This window comes from Watersipora subatra, chromosome 4 (genome assembly GCF_963576615.1).
Source record: "Watersipora subatra chromosome 4, tzWatSuba1.1, whole genome shotgun sequence".
In the NCBI taxonomy this organism is placed as follows: domain Eukaryota; kingdom Metazoa; phylum Bryozoa; class Gymnolaemata; order Cheilostomatida; family Watersiporidae; genus Watersipora; species Watersipora subatra.
In genome coordinates, this window is record NC_088711.1 from 21298192 (window position 1) to 21320479 (window position 22288).

Genomic DNA, 22288 nt, shown 5'->3' on the forward strand with positions numbered 1-22288 from the left:
CCGGCCTTTTCGAATTTTTGCTAAACATTTTTTCACATACGTCAAAGTATAAGACCAAATTAAAAAGGAGCTACTTTGAGTAAAACATTAGATGGATACAGCTATTAGTATTTCGAAGATGTCGCTTGTAAGTTTTAAGGAGAACACTAAAAAGCTTTGGAGTTAAAAACGAACTTCAATACACCGTAACAATGGCGGCTATTATGTTATACAGTGTTACTGAAGAGCACTATTCTCATCATTCATCAAAATGTTTTCAAGTCCTCAGATTGTAAACCAACTTATGAATGAATCTGAAAACAGTGAATCGGATTTAGACCATAGTGTCTTCAAATCGCAGTGCAGTTCTGATGATTGTGACGATCGATCTTCTCAGGTACACCATCACTAAAACCATGGCAACCACTACAGCAACAACAAAAGAACTAATTGTTATTGATGTAACTGAGTCATTTTTATTAAGATTTTGTGGGCTGTTCACTGATCACTTTCTATTATAGGTTCATAAAGATCAAGCATAATGAATGTGAAAGTGACGGTGTCATAGAGGTGGCATTCTATAAAAGGGCGGCGCTGTATTTTTTAACCTCTCCCCTGTAGTTGCATTTTATTAGAGGTGACATTCAAATAAGGCTGACGCTCAAATAGAAGTTTTGCAGTACCTATATTATCAGGTTTTTCGTAGCAAAAAATAGTCTAAACTCATAACAGGTACAACATTACAAGCAAGGTAACATAACAAAAAAAGCTATGACAGCTCTCACCTGCGCAAGAGAGGAAACCTTGAAGGCTGCAGCAGGTGGAGCATTTGTTGCCTTGTTTAGCTGATTTCCCATGGCCAACACCAGCTCGAGTATTTTCGCAAAGGATTTACTTTGACGAATTTGCTCAGATGCCTCTTTGATAACATGTAGTCTCTATAGAAGAGGAGAGTAATCTCATGCACAGCTCAGTGACATGCATTTTCATCATCAGCAAATGAGATAAACTCATAAAAATGAGTCAACCGACGCTGTGATTGCTCTGTTTATAAAATGCAGAGAGTGATTCTAGAGCAGTAGCTTTTAACCGGTGTTCGGTGACTGACTCAATCACCCTATGAGTCACCTGACTATAGGGTCAGGTGACTCAGTCACCTGACTCAGTTCACTCACTCGTCCACCCAGTTCTGACTCACCGAACCCTAGGGGTTCGGTGAGTCAGTTTCCAGTTCAAGATACAGAACTGGCCTCTCAAAGGCAACAGCAGAAGTTACGCTGATTTGTAAGGTCCTGTCTTTATGAAAATTTGCTGTGAGTTCATGCATTGTATTAGTTTCGTTCTATAAACAGTGATGTTAATGCATAGTTCATTTTGCACACCAGTAAAACATATAAGTACTTTACGTCTTGAATGTGAAAAATCATATTTCATTTTTCAATATAGAAGGATTTGGTGGAAAAATAAAAAAATAATGGCATGCTTCTGTCATGTAGTGATAATGCTTGGTAGTGTTCTCATGAAGCAGAGAAACACATCACCAGGACTAGTTTTTTTATAAGCTACCTTGGGTGGTCCTAACACTAATCAAGGGCTTCTTCTGAAACTGTCAGATTAACCCAAAGGGATGCCTTTTTGCAACACGTCCAGTCTGACAGAGCCAGGTAGCCATTTCACTTGCCCAATGTGTGAAGGACAGAGGTGGATCTTTAACGTGCCGACATTGTCAATGTGGTACACGGGGCCTCCAAGTTATGGTCTAGATCCAAAAGACCCAGCAATTTAGGGTTGAAAGCTTGCTGAGAGCTTTTTGTCAGACTGGTATTAAGTAGGACTCAAACCACCAACCCCATGGTTGATAATCAAAGGCGCTACCACTAGGCCAACCTGACACCCTAACCTATGGAGAAATAAACTCTATCTACTCATTGCCAGCAGAAGTCTCGTGTTTGTGAAAGGCTCAATTACCATGTCTTATGAACTTGTTCAGGTGTCTTCGAGCCAATGGCTAATGAGCCTTGATGTTGTAGAACAAAAAAAAATGCTACTGAGTTTAAACCTTGAATCGTCAGCATGAGAGCTTGAGAAGGCTTTGGTGGAAGCCCGTATGAAACTGGTGGTGTTTAGCACTTTCAACAAGGTTAAGAACCACAGCTATAGAGAAAAGCAGGCATTATGCGAAGTTTTAGATAAAACATCAAGCTCTCATGCAGACGATTCAAGGTTTAAACTCAGTAGCATTTTTTTTTGTTCTACAACATCAAGGCTCATTAGCCATTGGGCTCGAAGACACCTGAACAAGTTCATAAGACATGGTAATTGAGCCTTTCACAAACACAAGACTTCTGCTGGCAATAAGTAGATAGAGTTTATTTCTCCATAGGTTAACGGAATGCAAGTAGTTAGCAATGATATAGTTGTGAATTTAGTTTTATGTACAGATATCAATATTTGAGTCACTAGAGATAGCCCGCCCCCCTGTTATACACATAATTGATGGAAACTAACCACAGTAAGAGAGTAAGATCCTTAAAGCACATAAATTACATAATTTTTTATTGTATATTTTAATACATCAGAGTCTTGGCTTTCGAATGAGCTATTGTTTGCCATGGTGAGACAGACATTGGTTGGGGTTTATAAGATTTCCCCAGAGCTCTACTACGAAAAAGTTTACTGGCATAATCTCGAAAATTGTGACGTCACAATTCTCATATTCGTTGTTGTGTGCTCTTACCGCTTATTTATCAACTACGATAATGATGATAATGATGCTAGTGGCAGGCGAAGGTAGGACAACTCCAGAGAACGAATGAAGATTACAAAGGAATCAGTGTCATTAGTTCTCCAAGTACATATTATTTCTATGATAAGTACCGCAGACTCCAAGAACCATACTATATTTTCCCGATGATATTATGCACTAGCTCTTTATTTTTAAAGTGATATTGAGGGTGACGACTGAGACTAATTAATTTCAAGCATTGCGTGATCTCGCGAAAGTGCGATTGACATTTAGTCCTAGGGCCACGCAACCGCAGGTCATAATTTAATCGATGTGATTTCATTACCTTTATCAACGGCAGTACATTTATTGAAGCATAATTAATTAACCCAGAACATGTGTTTGTATTGGTCGGGCATTAGCATGATCGTGGGCATTGTTGATTATCTAGAATCTTAGTTTATTATTAGCGCTTTCCCGAGTTTAACAGCACCGATTGTCACAGAAAAACGCAGCCTCAATGGCAGCGAAAAGGATCGACGACCTAAGGCTAAATGAGAATTAAGACGTCACATTTTGAGTACCTGAACCAAGTGTTTTTTTTTGCAGGACGTACTTTTGACACCCCGTTTTTCATAGTTCTATTATTCTTTGTGTATTGAATATAAGCTCATTCGAAAGCCAAGACTCTGATGTATTGAAATATATAAAAAAAGAATTATGTAATTTATGTGCTTTAAGGCAGCATCTAATCTTGAAGCATCAAAACTAGCATCTAATCTTTAGCAACATAACCCAGGTGTTTCTCTCGGTATATCCGTTAATAACTTATAACAGGCAGGCTTCAGGATAGATGTGGGAAAGCAGTATAATATTGCATCTATTACCTCATTCACGTCTGTACACTTTTCATCAAATGTTGCTTTGAAGAGCATAGATTTTAATCTATTCTCATAGCCTGGAATCCTAACCATTCTATAGCAGAATCTGTCAACTTCACTCAGTTCGCTAAGATCTCCGCTGAACTCTTTGTACTGGATGACCTATGCAACAGTCCTAACAGTTGAGATTATAATATATCCAGAGCCTGTGTACTGAGAGAAGTTCTCTCTACATGCTAGTGAAAAAATAGCGGCAGTCGCTAAGTACATACGATCTGCACAATAGCAATTTTGGTTGTACACAAACGTAAGGAAGTTATGGATTGATTAGAAGACATGATAAAACAATATAACATGCTGTATGTATCTCTTGATGATGATACATGTAACAACACAACTCCTTATGCAGTGCAGTTTTAACCAGTTGGTGCATACACCATAAAAGTGTAATAATGCACAAATTAGCCTGTACCGCAAAAAAATTGGTAATATGTTTACACAGTGCATATTTTCAATTTTACTTTTTAACTGCTACTTACAAAACTGATACTTGGGAAACTATGAATATTATACAGTAGTTGTACATGTTATATAATATTGTTATACAATATTATACTAATATGATTGTTATGATATGATATTATATATATATATATCACTATATATATAATATTAATTTTCAAGATACAACGAAAATTACAGCTAACATTTGACTCTAAACTCAACTTAATTTTCACCATGTATAATATTGTTATACATGGTGAAAATTAAGTTGAATTTAGAGTCAAATGTTTGCTGTAATTTTCGTTGTATCTTGAAAAATTTATTTGAGGCCAGTAGGAGAGATAAGCAGAGGTTTGACCGTAGTTTGGTTTCAAGGACTAATAATAGTCTCGGGTAAATAAAATAATAAATAGTGTTGTTCACAGACCTCCTCTTTACTCGGAGCGTACTGAAGAAGCTGTCTCATGAGGTGATGAGTAAGGACTCCTCCTCCCTCCTCTGAATGCATCTCCACCCGCAGCAGCGCCTGTTCTATGTGCTCATCTCGCTCAGCCCTTGATTTTACTTCAGGTATGTTCACAGATGCGAGTATTATGGAAATGTTAAAAGCTTTTTTCTCATGTAAAATTTTTCTTTTAGAAATTTTTTTCTCACGTTTTGATGAAGCTGCAAATAAAGCATAAGCTATTATTTAAAATTTTAAAAGATGGATAATAGAAAAATGGCCTTTCGAGCCAACAGAATAATTTGAAATCGTATAGGTGGTGATGATTTGCAGACAAAAGACGATATGGCATTTGATATATCCTTTGTACATTCAAAAAACCTTTCAAAGTTAGTAAACAAAAATGGCTCTAAAATTAAGGACTTAATCACATTGTCTGTCAAAATTAGGCTATCATCAGTGACATAAATATTTTGAGATCAGCTGGGGAAGTTCGACTGCAATAGCACCATAAAGTTTGGAAGAACACCCTTTAACACCAAGTTTCCACGAGCTAAAACGTCTTGTAGCGTTACATGAGTTTTTGACATCGGCTTGTTTCCATACAAATAGGAATAGTAATACCTCAATGTTGACAGAATTGGAGTTTTCTGCCCCACCTAATGCTACAGCGTCAATGCGATTAATCTGGTGGGTCACAACACGACTCTATTAAATGAAATGTACAATGTCAACAAACTCCGGCAATCTAAGAAAACTTAACATGAGTATCATATAGAATAGCCTAATTGTTAAATATCCTCTATATGTACCAATTTAATTTGGAATAACATTTCAAATTGAACCTTTCCAAAACCTTTCAAATTTAAAAATAATATTCCTTTGGATGGACCAAACTAGAGAAGTGGAAACTCTATTAGAATAATGTATATATTCAAGATAAGCCATGCGCTTTCATTTCTTTTTATGCTAGGAAAAAACTGGCTTATGCAAACCCACTACAAAAGAAAGAAATTGCACAGCCTCTAACCATAACAGCCTCAATAGGTTTCAAAAAAAACATACGAGATTTTTTCTTCGTGGTTGAGAACTGTTGCGGAAGTTCGAGGTACTCCACCATGACGCCAATGTCCAGCGTGTCATCTGAATTGACTTGACCCCATACCGTCTGGTCTATCTGCTCGGGATGATGAGTCTCCCAGTTGAGACGCTTGACCAACAATGGAGCTGACCAATCAGGAAGAGGTGGAGCTAAACAGTAACCATGGTAATCAACAACTAACCTAGCAGCTCAGTTCAAATCTGACTCAAGGAAAAGAAGACTATATGGACTTTTTATAGTTTGAAGCCACAGACTTAATAGATCAAGAAAATCAAAACAAAAAAGCATCACCATATATCATTTTAATAATATAAAATCTTATTTAAATATTATATATAATATGCTATGTAAGAAAATATGGTAAGAAGAAAACAAAGAAGCACGAAATAGCTAAAACCTTTTATTTAACATGATTTGATACAGAACTGGATGTAAAATAATTATGTGGTTTTCATTGCCAGAAAGAGGCTTTGGCATAACTCCAACACACTATTCAAGGCAGTAATATTTGAATCATTGTATCTAAAAATAAATGATATAAATAGGTGTCATGCAAGTGCCAAGTATTATTGGTACTTTGCCAACAAACATTATGCTTTTTAGCTAAAGCTTTATACAAGCTAATATTATATAGTACTGTCTCATTATAGCTATTAATAATGCTTGTAGCTTTTTACAAAGCTTTTCTATGACCAAACATATAAATACTTGGGTTTTCTGTTATCAAATCAGTTGTCTCTGGAGTGTGCAATAAACCATTTCTCTAATTTAATACTCTATTTAATTGCTTCTGTGCAGAAACATAACAGAAGCTAATTGGCGACAAGGATGGGATGGAGAAACTTCAAGAAACTGATGGAGCTACTACTACAAAACCTACAACGGAAACAAGAAACAGCTGCAACCGCTGTTCCAGCCTTCCCAGGTTTTGACCCAACAGCAGAGCTACTAACAGATTACATAGACAGATTCAACACATTCATTGCAGCAAATTCTATTCATCAAGACAAGATTGCTGGCACTTTTCTCACCAACCAACAGCCTACACTCTACAAGCAGCTTAGTAATAGGGCAGCTCAGCTTTCAACACCCAAGCAGATCAACGACCTCAACATGGATGAAATACTGGAATTTCTCAAAGACCAGTATGACCCTAAGTATTGGACAAGTATTGGAGTATTGGAGTATTGAGACAAGTATTGGAGTGACATGCAGAGGAAACCTGGAGAAACTATTCAAGAGTTAGCTGCCAGAATTCGTCAAGATGCAACTACATGTGCCTTCATAGACATTACAGATCCATTAGATGAGGCTCTCAGAACCAGATTTATCTGCTCTGTAAACAATGAAGCAGTTCTCAAATCTCTCTTCAAGGTCAAGGACAATGAACTCAACTTCAACAAAGCTATACAGGTAGCACAGGAAACAGAAGAAGCAGCTAAAGTTGCCAAAGAGACAGTTTATGGAAACTCGTCTAAAGTCAACAAGGTTGCTCAACAGAAATCAAGATACAAACCAATCCAGAAAAACAACTCTACACCTGACAAGCAGAAGGAAGGACAGCTATGCTACAGATGTGACCGAACTAACCATACAGCGGATGACTGCAGATTCAAGGCAGCCACCTGCAACTTTTGTTCTAAACAAGGTCACATAGAAAGAGTATGTAAGAAAAAGAAATCATCTGCAGCAGAAAAACCAGTAAAGATGATAGAATGCACATCAACCAAGATGGTGAAACTTGCTGAAAACATCAAACTGGAGGGAGACAACTTCACACTTGAACTGGACACTGGAGCATGTGACAACTTCATCTGTAAATCAATATGGGAGAAGCTAGGAAAGCCAAACCTAAAACCTACTACAGTTAACTACAAATCAGCCTCAGGACATCTCATAGAGACGCTTGGCAGATGTGAGCTAACTGCCCAATTGGATGCACAGAAAGAAGTCAGACTACCATTTGTGATTAGTGCTGTACAAGATCTCAACCTACTAGGAAGAACTGCTATACAGCAACTAGGCATCTCTATTGATGACAAGCTACAACAGAACCTTGTATCAACAATCACAGAGAACCAGCCAGATGGGAGGTTACAAATCAAGTGTAAGGAGATGTGCAAAGAATTTCCAGAAATATTCAAAGACGAGCTAGGAAGTCTCAAGAACTTTGAACTAGAGATAAACTTCAAACCTTCAACAAAGCCAGTCTTCTGCCGACCCAGACCAGTTCCTATTGCCTTGACAGAAGAGCTCAACCAAGCATACGAAGCAGGTGTAGCTAAAGGCATATGGGAACCAACTCAATTCAACCAGTATGGAACACCAGTTGTACCTGTACGCAAATCTACAACAGGTCAAGCTGCAGGGAAGATCAGAGTATGTGGAGACTACTCCAAGACTATCAATAATCAGCTAGAAACACATAGGAAACCTATCCCACTACCAGAAGATCTAATCAGAAAACTAGGTGGAGGCTATTGCTACACAAAGATTGATTTAGCAGATGCCTACAATCAAATATTGTTGGCACCAGAAAGTCAACGACGACTAGCACTATCAACACACCGAGGAGTACTGCTACAGAAGAGGTTGCCCTTTGGCATAAGCTCAGCACCAGGGTATTTTCAAGAAATCATGGAGCAACTGACACAAGACCTCCCAGGAGTAGCAGTATACCTAGATGATATACTAGTGAGTGGAGCCAATGCAGAGAGACATCTACAAAACTTACGTCGACTTCTTCAAAGATTAGAAGAAAGAGGGCTCAGATGTAGAAAAGACAAGTGCTGTTTTGCTCAACCTACAGTAGAGTATCTGGGACACAAACTCACTTCAAAGGGAATCACTAAAGGAAAGAAGGCAGATGCAGTACAACAGATGCCAGTCCCAACAGACTTAACTCAGCTAAGATCTTTCTTAGGAGCTACACAATTCTACAGCAAGTTCATACCCAATCTGTCACAACTCACAGGACCATTGCACAAACTGACACGCAAAGGAGAGACCTGGAAGTGGGGCACTGAACAAGAAAAGAGCTTCAACAAACTGAAAGATATGCTATCAACTGATAGTGTCTTAGCACACTTCAACCCAGATCTTGACATTGGAATCTCATGTGATGCTTCAGAAACTGGACTGGGAGCTGTACTATTTCATCGTTACCCTGATGGAAGTGAGAGACCAATAGCCAATGTTTCAAAAACACTGACCAGCACACAGAGGAAATATGGACAAATACAAAAAGAAGCTCTCTCAATCATATTTGCTCTAAAGAAGTATCACCAGTACCTGTATGGTCGACGGTTTATCTTGGTAACTGACCACAGACCTCTTCTCACACTTCTAGGACCTACCAAAGGAGTTCCAGCTCTAGCAGCCAACAGACTAGCAAGATGGGCACTGGTACTAAATCACAGTTTCATCAATCCAGAGAAGTCAACCGATCGGCAGAAAAGACAGTTAGCAAGATACACAGCTACAATCTTGGAGCACCATGCTATGCCTTGTATCATGGACCTAGACGCAACAGACAACCTAGATGGGTTCCAGCCATTGTTACTAAGATATATGGAACTCGTAGTCTCAATGTCAAAGTGGTACCAAAGGGACCTACTTGGAGAAGACATGTTGAACAACTCAGACCAAGATACTCAACAGAAGAAGATCAAGACCCTGGAGATAAACCTGATATAACAGAGGAGACAAAACTGCAACTACCAGCCCCTACAACTGTAACAGAGCAACCTCCGTCTAGAAGAAGACCACGCAACCCTCGTCTACCTGATGGAGATGAGTATAGCAGAGACAAACCCCGAAGGTCTAAGAGAACCAGAAAGAACCTTTAGCTTAGTGAGGAGGTGTCATGCAAGTGCCAAGTATTATTGGTACTTTGCCAACAAACATTATGCTTTTTAGCTAAAGCTTTATACAAGCTAATATTATATAGTACTGTCTCATTATAGCTATTAATAATGCTTGTAGCTTTTTACAAAGCTTTTCTATGACCAAACATATAAATACTTGGGTTTTCTGTTATCAAATCAGTTGTCTCTGGAGTGTGCAATAAACCATTTCTCTAATTTAATACTCTATTTAATTGCTTCTGTGCAGAAACATAACAATAGGTCATAATTTTTTCTAATTTGAATACTTTCAAAGTAGGTACAGTAGACACTCCTAAAATATATACCTCCTAAAATGTGAATTCCACATAATGAAAAGACTTTATGTAAAGTATTTGCATAAAGACTTATGTAAAGTCTTTGCTTGACGCTTTACGTTACGTAGAATTTTGTACGTAGCACGACCCAAGACTTTATGTAAAGTCTTTGCGTCGTGCTACGTACAAAATTCTATGTAACATAAAGCGTCAAGCCAGTGCAGGTTCTCGAATTCTATTTGAATAACAAGAATCTCGTAAATAGCCTTAAAAATATCATTTTATCTCTTGCTGAACTTGAGAGAGAAAACGACGTTTACGATTACTCTACTATATACGCTCGTACCCTAGCAGTCTAGTTCGTTGTGAGAGATTGTCAGATGTGTCGATAAAGCACAGAGGATCTGTAGCCACGCAATTATTCAAAAATACTTAAAAGACCATCGATTGATGCAGGTGTTAGAGTATTGGTCTACTAATATGAACGTCACGAGTTGGAGCATCGTTGAAAGCTAAATTTTATAATAACCTTGAACTCTGGAGGTGAATAGACGGAGGGGCACATAGATACCGCTTTTACTATGGCAAAAATATATTTTTGTTTTGCTTTATTGTAGACGTATAAAATATCTTTTATTTTTCTTTCGCAGAATAGACCTTGCTGTCTAGAAAAGAAAAATAGATAAATCATTATGAATTGACATTGGATGTGTGTGCTTCTTTAACTTATTGTAAAATTACCGTAATCATGGACCATAAAACAAGTGAAAAAGATCAGAGAAAGGAGAAAAGTTGCCAATACAAATCAATAATACTACGGTTAAGGTACAGCCATTAAATTAAGAAGTTGGGTCTGGTTTTTTACCTTTTTCAAAGGCCAAAGGGGTGAGTTTGAAAAGATCTCGGATCGGATTAGACAATTTACATGTAATCTACTGTTCGTATAACATAAAATCCTTATAAATGTTTCCAGAGCGGTTTATTTATGTTGTAAGAACATCTACTGTACTATAGTATGTTTGAGAAGGCGTCTATTCAAATTGCACTCTCTCCATATTTATTACCATGAAGAACAAAAACAATGACTAGTTAGAATAGCGTATAAATATTATAGTTAATAGTTTCAGCTAGCATAAGACTAGTGAGGCTAGCTGAAACCATTTGGTATACTGTGAAAACATACTGTTAAAACTGTAAACCATTTCATGTGAAAATTAATGCATGCTATGTTCGCAAGGTTTGTTGTATCAATATTGTAGGAAATCAGCAGTCGCTCATCAGACAATTCATGAGAGCAGCCCATCTAAACAATCTGCAGATGGCCGAGCTGAGATACTCAACTAAGTTCTGAATAATATTTTTGCGTTGTTACCAGCTGGCAGCGACCCAAGAAGCATATTGCAAGCTCTCACCTTTGGGAGGAGGTGGGAGAGGAGGAGGTGGTGGTGGAGGAGGTGAGGCCAAGTCAGCAGCATTGGCCACTTGGGGAAGAATCTCGTGAGCCACTGTGGCTTCTTGTACAACAGGAACTGATGACGCAACAGGTCCTGCTGAAAGGACTGCTTCAGGCTCTCTCAGATTAGCGGGTTCAAATGTTGCTACAGACGCTTTAGCGACAGCTGTCGTTAGAGGAGGAATAGATGACGTGTGGTTTTGCGATGCAAAAAGAATTTTTCCTGCATCTGACTGTTCAGATCTTTGAGTTTCTCCTCCACTAAAGCCAGCGACAGCATCATCCATTGTCTGTAAAGCTTGCTTCACTTGACGCTTGTAAGAGTTGTCAGATCTAGAGAGGACAACTTCAAATTGATACAACTGGATATTTGATATGAAAATAAATAAAATGCAAACATGTTTTATGCCAAAAAAAAACAAATATTGACTTCAATTCACCAATTTGGCATTTTTTTCATAATATTAACAGTGATTCATAAAAAGTTATAACATTTTATAGAAGTTATCTCACCCTTGTGACACATGCAACTGGCTGCTTCCCCTGGAACTTCCCAAACTGTCACTATCCGACCTGTCTCCATTGAAATCTATACGCGCATGGCCATTACGTAGACCATTGTAGCGATGCCTATGGCTAGATGATACAGAACGTTGTTCGTGATCGTAATCGTTGGTACGACTACCACCATTTGCCATAGGTAATACACGATTGTCCAGATCAGGTCTTGAATTCAGTTGAGCAACAAAAGCGGTGTTTGATCGACCTCTCCTATAGCTGCCACTTTTATCAAGAGGAAATGAAATGGCATCATAGCCATATATTCCAGGATCTTCTAACGCTCCATCCAATGGATAGTCAACTTCTTGTGAGATTGATATGGAATCATACTTACCTATAACAGTAAAAACGCCGTCTAACTATCGTAGGATCGCAGTCTAAACATAAAACAACATTTAAGCAATTATGTATCAACAAAATAAACACAAAGTAAGCTAACTATTAAAATAGATTCAAATTATAACGTATTAAATTAAAAAAAACCAAATCACTATGCAAAAAATTTAGCAAATTTAACAGGAGAGGAGGCAACATCTACTTCTGTAGAGCTATAAAATTTAAAGGGTTGGAGCTAATTTTAAATTTTCGGTAGCTCCAAAATTTAAATTTTGGAGTTACCGAAATCACCAAAAGAAAAATGTTGCATCATCCCCGCAGAGAGAAGCGTGAATAAATATAAGCATGCGTTGCAACTCTGTGAATTATAAAATAGTGACTGGTTCCTGCAGCGAAGAAAAATTTGAATGATAGCAAAAAGCCAATAGACTTTACCTTATATGTTTTGTAGGTAAGGGGATAGACCCCATCTCGAATCAAAGCAGAATAAAAATGTAATTGCTTCACAGGGTTGCAAACATGCCAAATAATTTATTGCACGCAATTTTTTGTTATATAACACATTTCTGCATAATCATTTGACAAAACACGAGATGATGGAACAATGACTTACACATAGTCACGTAAGTAACAATGATCTACGGTGTTCAAAAAATGAGTGAGTAATCAGCGAAACAAATTAAAGTGAAAATAAATATTTAAATATAATTAATATGATTAGTATAGCAGCAATACTATAACACAAATACCGCAACTAAATTACAAACAAATTAATATAATAGTTCAACTTATAGTTCAATAAACATTGATATGTAATTTGATAATAAATAGAGTAAAACCATACCAAGACGTGAAAACAGTCATACTCTTACAAATATCATGCACTGTTGGCAATGAAGACACAAATTAACTTCAACTATCAATGAGGTTGAAAAAGAATCCGCTGTCATCCTGGTACATACCATATAACGGATTTTCCATAAAGTGTTCAGCTCCTGGCAGCTTGGGCTGCCGTGAGTAGCTTCCCTTTCGCATGTATTTGAGAATCTCTACACTTGTTGCTTCATCCTCTTCGTCTCGTGCGCCGTTGTCAGTTACATCCTGTTCCTGCGGCACTGGACACACAAAACCATCTCAGTCATGAATTTACATAAAGGATAATAAAATTACCCATAGACCAAATGAGAAAAAGGACATCTAGTTCTCCCGCAAGGAAAATTATTGTGTCAAAATGCATGATTTGTAAAAACCGGGATTATAGATACTAGTGCTTGTAAATAAAAATCAGACATGAAAAGTTAAGAGAATGCAGATTAAAATTGAACCAAAAGTTAACAAATATTCAGAGTAACAAGATGAGATAGATACGCTGCTCCACTTTACATATCAGCTGCAGACAAAGGTGATGCACTTAAAGGGGATTGTACTCTAAGGATCAGCCAGCAATCTGTTGAGTGGGTGAGGATGGGCTTGTGCCTCCTCCCTCAACTAGTTCTGTTTGAAGTTTCTTGTTTTCATCTTACTAGGCTTTTGAGTACTGATTACATATGTATTTAGTATACATACTGGTCAGCTCAATATGGCTTACATAATATTATATTTGTAGAGACATTCATTCCTATTATAATTAACTTGAAGTGTTGGTAAGGTATTAGTAAGAGAACAGCGCTCTCCAGTTGAATGACTGTCAATTCTTGTCTAGAATGTCTAACTCCAATCACAACTCTGTTGTTTGCATCAGCTGCTTCTAACAGTTTACTGTGTGTGCTGGATGAAGCCTCTTCTCAACTTGAAGCAAACCCATAATCAAAGATGCGATTGTCATCTATTTCTGACTACACTGATCCCACTACTTACAGTACTTTAAGTTAACTAGTTAAACACACATGTCTAACTAGTGTACATCTGTTTTCTATTTAGAGAAGTCTTTAAAAAGATCGTTAGATGAATTATGTTTTAAAATAATTCTAATGAGAAGCGGGTATGTAATGATGACAGCAAAAGACAAGTGTTTATTGGTGACTGTAGATGTGAAAGTGTTTAATAGTGACAGTAAATAGCAAGATATAATGGTGATTGTAAACGGAAGTGCCTCATAGTTACTTTAAATGGAAACTGTAAAGTGGTGACAGTAAATGATGTTTTGGTAGAACTTTAAAAGGCATCTCACATCGAGTGCCATGAATTTAATAGTGATAGTTAACAGTAATTTATTAGGATCAATTGTACACAGCAAATGCGGAACAAGCCATCATGTTTCTATAATTTTGACTAAGTTACCATAAGTATCTGTGTGTCAGTTACAAAAAAAAACGGTTAGCAAAAGCCTTTTACAGAGAGACATATATTTAACTGAAACAGCAAAGGCTTACTCAGATCAACATAAGTGGAATAGATAAGAAATTCTACTGCTAAGTCGAACCTTAAGATGAGTAACGCTATTATTCACTAATAATAATATTATTACCTAGTAGTAACACTACTAGCTACTATTGGCAACGCAACTAGCTATTAATAGTAACACGACTAGCTACGACAGTACGACTAGTAACACAATTAGATACTACTAGTAACATGACTAGCTACTACTAGTAACACAACTAGCTACTAATAGTAACACTACTAGCTATTACTAGTAGTAGCACTACTAGCTATTACTAGTAACATTACTAGTCCACTACTAGCCCACTGCTAGTAACACTACCAGCCCACTTGAAGATGAAGCTGAAAGATAAAACTCACCAACAAAGAACTCATCTTCCGAGGTTGAGACAATTCGATTTCTGCGAGACCTAGCGCTAAGTGGCTGGACAGGATCTTTGCTACGGTTATCTGCGTAATAAGAGAAATATGTGCAATAGATGCGTCACAAAAATATTACCACCTAACTTTAGACCTGAGTCAAAACGCATATTTTCGATAATACTTTGGTCAATGCTGAACAAGTTGTACAGGGAGTCCTCCATTGTGACGATCTTTACGTAAGCTGTTTTGTTACGAAAGGGGCCAACGAAAAATTTAAAATAATATTCAATGTAGTTCCGTCTTAACATCATTTACGACGCAAATATCAAGCGACGCAAACAATTACAAACTGGTTTTCAGCGCGCAGGAAATGAATTTGTTTATTGCACTTGTGGGAGAGGAAAATGACATCAGTACATCACTGAGTGTTAGTGATACACCGTTTCTGTTGAGCCTTCAGGTTTTCCCTCTCTCCCTCTTTGATTTTTTTAAAAATCTTTGTTCTCTTGTATGACTCAAAAGGGCAAGACAGTTTTTTCTTATGGCAATGCATCAACAAAAGGAAAGGCCATCACCATTTAGTAAAACTAGATATTAATATGAGTACAGAGTAATTTATTCAGGATGTTCCGAATTACACCGAAATTCAAGTTACATCGCATCTTAAAAATGGATGAATGTCGTAAGTTGAGGTACATAACAAGTGGGAATTGGATGAATTTTTCCATTACAACTGTACTATTCCGGAGAATGCAAGCTAATAAGATGATTTTATGGAAGAGTTATCAAACTCAAGTGAAACAGTCATTGAACCACCTATAAGGTTCATAATCTAATAGCTGTCACCTTAACCCGGGCTTGAAGCCATTTTCACCTTTTACTGCTAATTAAAGTTGCTATTCAGTAAGTGCACTTCTCCCTAGTAGTAATATAAAGCTCAAAAAACTAGTTGTAAAAAAATCCACTTAGTTAACTTTGCATAATATCGTCCGGCGTGTTGTTGTAGATGAATTATATCGTTACACGCTACTCTTTGAGTAGCAATTCAGAGCTATATATTTTTCAGCTGTACTCAACGCATACAACGCTGTACGACCAATGACAAGCTAGACTCATTCAACATGTGATATCATCAGGCAGGCTTTAATAACAAAAATATAATCAGATAAATTAATAAACTGCTCGGACCTCTTACGAATCCATTTGGTAGACTTATCTTTCTCCTAGCATAATTTTGGTGACTGTTTGGAAGCAAGGCTAAGATATGAATCCACAGAGACTTCTTAGACTGGGTGTCAAGAATTGATCCCAACTCCTCTACCAGCTTTTCAATGTTTCTAGAAAACAATTGTCAGTCAGAGATCTCTAACTAACAAACAGCCATATGCATGCTCATCGATCGACCATAGCTATAAAGCACTACATTGTATCTAAAGGTTTTATTAAATAGTTTAACTCATTCGCTACAATATCAATTTTTTTACCGGGACATAATTAAATATTTTGTAAAACCTGAAATTTGATGAAGGCGCATTTAAAATGTCATAAATTTTAAACCACAGTCTATAAAAATTATTTAGATAATAAATTAATCACATAAAATTGGACATCAGCTGATGCCATAAAAAGACTACAAATATGTTGCAGAACGAGTACGGAACCTTTCCAGCCAATTTGGCTACTACTGTAAGCGCGTTCCGAGTCGGACGAGTTATCAATATTATTATTGGTTATAGTACTATTGTTACTGCTACAAATATAATAATCGCTATCACTAGTATTATTGTTCAATTAGTGAGACCTCCATCTCACTAATTAAACAATAGTGACAACACAATAATCTCCATTTCACTTATCTCCGTGTCTGATGCGACTGGTTGTTGTTGTGAAGAAATTTCGATAAAACATGAAGTCTATGCAAAGCGAAACTAAGCTCAGGGAGGGCTGTAAACATATTTTCTATTGGCTCATCATAGGCAGATGTTTGTTTCCTTTCGTTTCAATACAAACACAGCATGCTAATTGATTAACTACACACCAATCAGAAACGTTTTGTACAAAGCCTACTAAAGCCACACGTGGCTCTTGGCCATACGCAAACACAGTGCTGAACCGCACTACACAGCTTATGGTATGCAAAGAGTTGAGGTTAGAAATTGATGACGTTGCTCGGAGAGATATATTTGAAAAACAAAAAAGTGCTTGCATACTCCGTCTAGAGTAATCTAGGAGTGGACGGCGAGCAGTGTACACTGGGTACAGAACACAAGATTCAACCTATGCAATATCTCAAAATAACCTATGCCCAAATTCAACAGATGTGAAACCACATGTAACACCATAAACATGAATGGAGCGTACTTGTCTTCTCTGTACTGCCGGAGACAGCGCTTGACACCTTTCCGTTCCTGAGAAGTAAGAAGATACTCTAGCTGACTCTTGAATGCTGCCATTGAGGACGAATCGGGCTCCTGAGTGTCAATAGTGAGATCGATCATTTCTCCCTCCGAAGCTAAAGAGTGAAAAGTCAGCTACACAACTGAGTGCATGTTAGCGTACCAACTGTTTTAAAATCTATGAAATGAATCAAAACGTCACAAAGTTGTTTGTCAGTCTATTTTTGTACTTCTAAAGTGCAGAGAGCAATTTTAGCTTCCTAATCATGGACCGACTAGCTGTATCTAGAACTTCACACCATTATCAAAAGAGCCATTTTCTGTGTTAAATAAAAACTTTTCAGTTGATTTCCAAAAATAATCTTCTAACTGAAAAAGCTTCCAAAATTTACTATGATAAGAGCTGCGCCTGTCCGTCAACGACAGGGTTTGAGGTTAGTATAAACGATCGCTTATAATGGGACTCAAACTCATAATATTCAGCTTCATAAACCAGAACTTTACTTCCTGCATCAATCGAACATCTTGCAGCATTTTAAGCAATCACAAACAATCAACAAGCGTTCCTAAGCTTACCAGCATGAAGAAGATTAGCGCTGGGACGGTTTAGGCTACTGCTAACGATGCTGTCAGACAGCTGAACTCTTTGAAGTGTGTACTCTTTGTGGGCAGGAGACAAGAGAGGAAGAATGAAGCTCCAAAGAGTCATTTTGGCTGGTGTATCTAGTAGCGCTGCAGTTTGGCTTATAAACTTTGTTATATCTCTAGAACATGAACAGACAGCCGAGATGAACATTTGCCTGCTTGAAAGCTATTTCAAGATTTAGCAAACTATTCTCGAATCACTAAGTTTTTGGAGATTACTTAGTAACCTATAATCAGGTAAAGTACAATAACATCACTAAGTTTTTGGAGATCACCTAGTAACCTATAATCAGGTAAAGTACAATCACATCACTAAGTTTTTAGAGATCACCTAGTAACCTATAATCAGGTAAAGTACAGTTATATCACTAAGTTTTTGGAGATCACCTAGTAACCTGTAATCAGGTAAAGTGCAATTACATCACTAAGTTTTTGGAGATTACCTAGTAACCTATAATCAGGTAAAATATAATTACATCACTAAAGTACAATCAACTACTAATTCAAGTGCGCACTCAGTAGTATCATAATATTTGGGTTGCATAATCTATTAGTTGTTGTTATAGCTGCAGACATATTATACTAAGTAAATACTCTTTACGGCTGGCAGATGAAGATCAAAGAATGTTTCGTCTCCTCTATAAAGTTAGTTATTTTTGTATTGCAACTAAAACCAATCAGTAAAATAAATACAATTATGTAATGCAATTAGTAACTCTGAGTTAAATAATTATAATTACCCGAGTTCTGCAAGTTATGCATGTTAAGTAATATGTGAAACGGCTGGTTTAGATTTGCAATCTGTGAAAGATTTTAGTCATTGTCAATGATTTCATTGCCTCAAGTGTCAATTTTAAACAGTTATAGATGATACATGGAACACTAGACATGTTAAAAAAGATTTTCCCATATTTAAATATTTGTGTCAGGTAGACAGCATCACTGAGAGAAGCATAGAATTGTTCTACTCACTGGTCCCTGTTGTAGTCATAAAGAAGCTGCTTCAATGCGCGCTTGCCTCTTTGTTCTAATAAATAATTCACCTGAAAGAGAACGGTTAGCTCAGTGGAAAAAGACAAAGAGACAAAAAGACAATAGCTTATAACAGTGAGTGAAAGGAATGATGAGAGTCAATCAGGTACAAAAGCAACTGACTATTCTGAGTGACCCAAGGAAGACAAGCATTCTAAACATTCTTCTCACTTTATTAAATAGTAAGCTGAATGATCAGCGTTGCACGGGTATTAAAAAACAGCTTATAAACGGTGGCAGATAGTGTAGTTGCCTGCCACTCGCCATTAGCCTGGCACAATGCCACTAGCTAATTTGAGTAAGGTAGTATCCGTATTGCTAAACTAACCATATTATAATAAATAATAATATAATAATATAATATAATATAATAAATATATAACCATATTTTTATATCCAATAAAAATGAGTTTTGGGTTCTGAATTTTGGTAAAACTGTGAAAAGGATAGCGTTCTATTTTTGCAGCTGGTTTTACTAAACTAAAAAATATATAAAACAAATTTTTATTTGTCAAATGTATTGATTCTTGCACAGGGTTTTCTGTTGATTCAAAAAACTTTAGATTGAAACGGAAATAATAGAAACTCTAGCTTTACAGCAGAAATACCGAAAGTACGTCAGCAAGTATTTTTTGGCATGAATTAATTCCATCGGAATGAGCAAAAAATTCTGTAGCGAAAGAATTACGAAAAACTACAAACTACACAGTTGACCAGCCTGTAAGCTATTACTCTAGTGAAATAGACAAAAGAACAATCTTTTGCATGCTGTCCTATATAATATAACATATATATGTTATCACATATAATATAATGCTATTCTATATAGTCACAGCCACCTGTGTCTTGAAGGAGCCCGGGTCGCTATCTTGAGGTCGGAGGCTGTTCTTAAAAGCCCACTCCGTGGAGGAAGAACTACTGCGCTGACTATCAAGGGTTGAGTCATCATAACTATCAGATATTCGTGAGTTGGGCAGCGGATGTAATCCTTGAGGATTAGTGTAACCTGTTGTAGAAAAATACAGCTAATTTTATATAAGAAAAACCTAGCACTGCGGCTATGAAATCTAGACTTATGAAATCTATATTCATAAACGTACAAAGCTCCAATCGTGAGTACCTGCTGTTGTGGCAAATAACTGCATTCAGCTACACAAACTATCCAGCAATAGTAAATGCAGGCCATAAACTAGTAAAACAATTTAGTACAAAAACTATTTGAGGCTAGACGCGGGAAAAATAGAAGTGAATAACGCTGGGTATAGCCACAGGAGTTATACTATATCTGAAGTCAAACAGATTACAGTGTCAACTTGAAAAATAGGCTTGACACAAGAAACATGACACACATTTATAAGGACACCAGTGTATCACAAGAAAGTTTAACATGCATTAAATAATGATTTGTAATGAAGAAATAAAATTAAAATATGATTGGGTGGGGGTTTTATAAAATTTATTACCATTGGACGGCCGGAATTCAGACTGCTGAGACATGTGCACCTGCTGCATGACCTCAAGCTCAACCAGAGGCCCAGCATTCTTCATCAACTGCTGAATCTCATAGTGGGACGCATCCCTAAAGCAAGCATGACATCTTAGATCTCGAGCTAAGCATTTTGTTTTGTATATACAAATGAACAGTTTGGTATACCTATGACTATAACAATATATCTATGACTCAGATAACTATGATAGATAAGACTTCATGACTCATTACATAGAACATGCCTGTGAATCATAGATGCATGCAGATAATACAATCGAACATGTATGTAAATCTTTGATGCATGCGATAGATGTACTCAAAAGCCTAGTAAGGGCCTAGTATTTGAGGGCGGAGGCACCAGCCTATCCTTACTCACACAACAGATTGCTGGTTTATCCTCAGAACACAATCCCCTTTAAGCACACCCCCTTTGTCTGCCGCCGAGTTGGCTAACACTGTTGCTATGACGACAGGACTTCGACCTTTCATTACAACTCCAAGGTCACCATCCCCTTTTAGAATTGAAAGTGACCGCAGGTAGAGTAGACTGAAAAATCATAAGAACATACATGTAGGGAACCAGAAGCGTACAACATGCAACAATGACCACAATCAGCATTATCTTAAAAATAGACAAATTGGATCAATCAAATGAGAGCATTCCATTGCTGATATACAGTCGACATTTTAGACTACAACTAGAAGAGATATCAGCTCATGGTAACAATTACTAGATTGCCTGCTACCTTATTCTTGATATTATTGCGCAAGTTGTTCTCATTGCCTCTCAAAGAATGTGAAAAACAAGCAAGCTATCAATCAAATTAAAAGTTATTGACTCTAAACAAAAACTGTACAGTTAAATGCTGGAGTTGTTTCCACGTGAATACCCAATTGCAATATAAAGAAATTTAAAACAGTACCATTCAAGTAGCCTTATCCGGTGTTTTGGTATGCAGACACACAGTCAAGCGTTAAATTTGAGATGTGTTCTGGTAAACACAATAGAAAAAGCAAATAGCTGCCTTGATGAGTTTAGCCATGTGTTAAAATAAGCGGCGGGGGACTGCACTCAACTGATTGACAAATCACGTATTCATTAACTCTATTTACAACTGAGTCCACTAAGTACCTAATCATGGCACACCAAAAATAGACCATACAATATAGCTAACATTTAACATTGCAATGGAAAAGTATTTTAGGAAAAAATAGAAATATAGAATAGAACAAATTTTAAACCAAGTCTGACCTAGACTGAGAGCCTGATGTTGAAGGCTGGAGATTGGAGGTACTAGGGTTAATACTCTGAGACGTGTAGTCATAAAGAGATGTATGCGCAGGTTGTATAACTCTATCGTCAGAGTAGCTCTTCCCTAGACTCCGCTGTATGATCTCATCAAAGGCAGCTCGGTCATGTGTGGGTATGTGCAACCTACAGCAGCCAAATCATAGAGTGAAACTTTTGGGAATAATGCATGTCAAACCTAACTATTCACTCTATAAGCATACACTAAGTTACATTACAAAAATACTTTACTAATGACTAACAAATATCATGACACTTGCAAATACCATGTCACCTGGTGACAGCTACAAAGATATCGTTTAGTGTCAATTAGTGACATTTGCAAATGCCATGTCACCCAGTGACAGTTGCAAATATCATGTCACCTGGTAACACTTGCAACTGCTATGCCACCTGGTGGCACTTGCAAATACCATGTCACCTAGTGACACTTGTAAATGCCGTGTCACCTGGTGACACTTGCAATGTCATGTCTTAGAATCATGAGAATGAGGCAATGCTTGATGCCTGACAAGTATATTAGC

At 37.2% G+C, this 22288-nt stretch overlaps 1 protein-coding gene across 1 annotated transcript in view; it reads right to left on the reverse strand.

Moving 5' to 3' along the window:
- Positions 1 to 22288, reverse strand: part of LOC137394035 (delphilin-like) — a 30532-nt gene that overhangs the window by 6738 nt on the left and 1506 nt on the right. Inside the window, exons 4-19 of the mRNA XM_068080751.1 lie at positions 21708 to 21890; positions 20832 to 21002; positions 20430 to 20545; positions 19806 to 19972; positions 18907 to 18977; positions 17866 to 18053; positions 17255 to 17405; positions 16082 to 16230; positions 14891 to 14980; positions 13111 to 13263; positions 11765 to 12146; positions 11211 to 11584; positions 5600 to 5785; positions 4517 to 4755; positions 3592 to 3747; positions 765 to 917 (exon numbers count right to left, since the gene is read on the reverse strand). Of these exons, the coding sequence (XP_067936852.1) occupies positions 765 to 917; positions 3592 to 3747; positions 4517 to 4755; positions 5600 to 5785; positions 11211 to 11584; positions 11765 to 12146; positions 13111 to 13263; positions 14891 to 14980; positions 16082 to 16230; positions 17255 to 17405; positions 17866 to 18053; positions 18907 to 18977; positions 19806 to 19972; positions 20430 to 20545; positions 20832 to 21002; positions 21708 to 21890 (2929 nt within the window). The remainder of the gene's footprint in view (positions 1 to 764; positions 918 to 3591; positions 3748 to 4516; positions 4756 to 5599; positions 5786 to 11210; positions 11585 to 11764; positions 12147 to 13110; positions 13264 to 14890; positions 14981 to 16081; positions 16231 to 17254; positions 17406 to 17865; positions 18054 to 18906; positions 18978 to 19805; positions 19973 to 20429; positions 20546 to 20831; positions 21003 to 21707; positions 21891 to 22288) is intronic.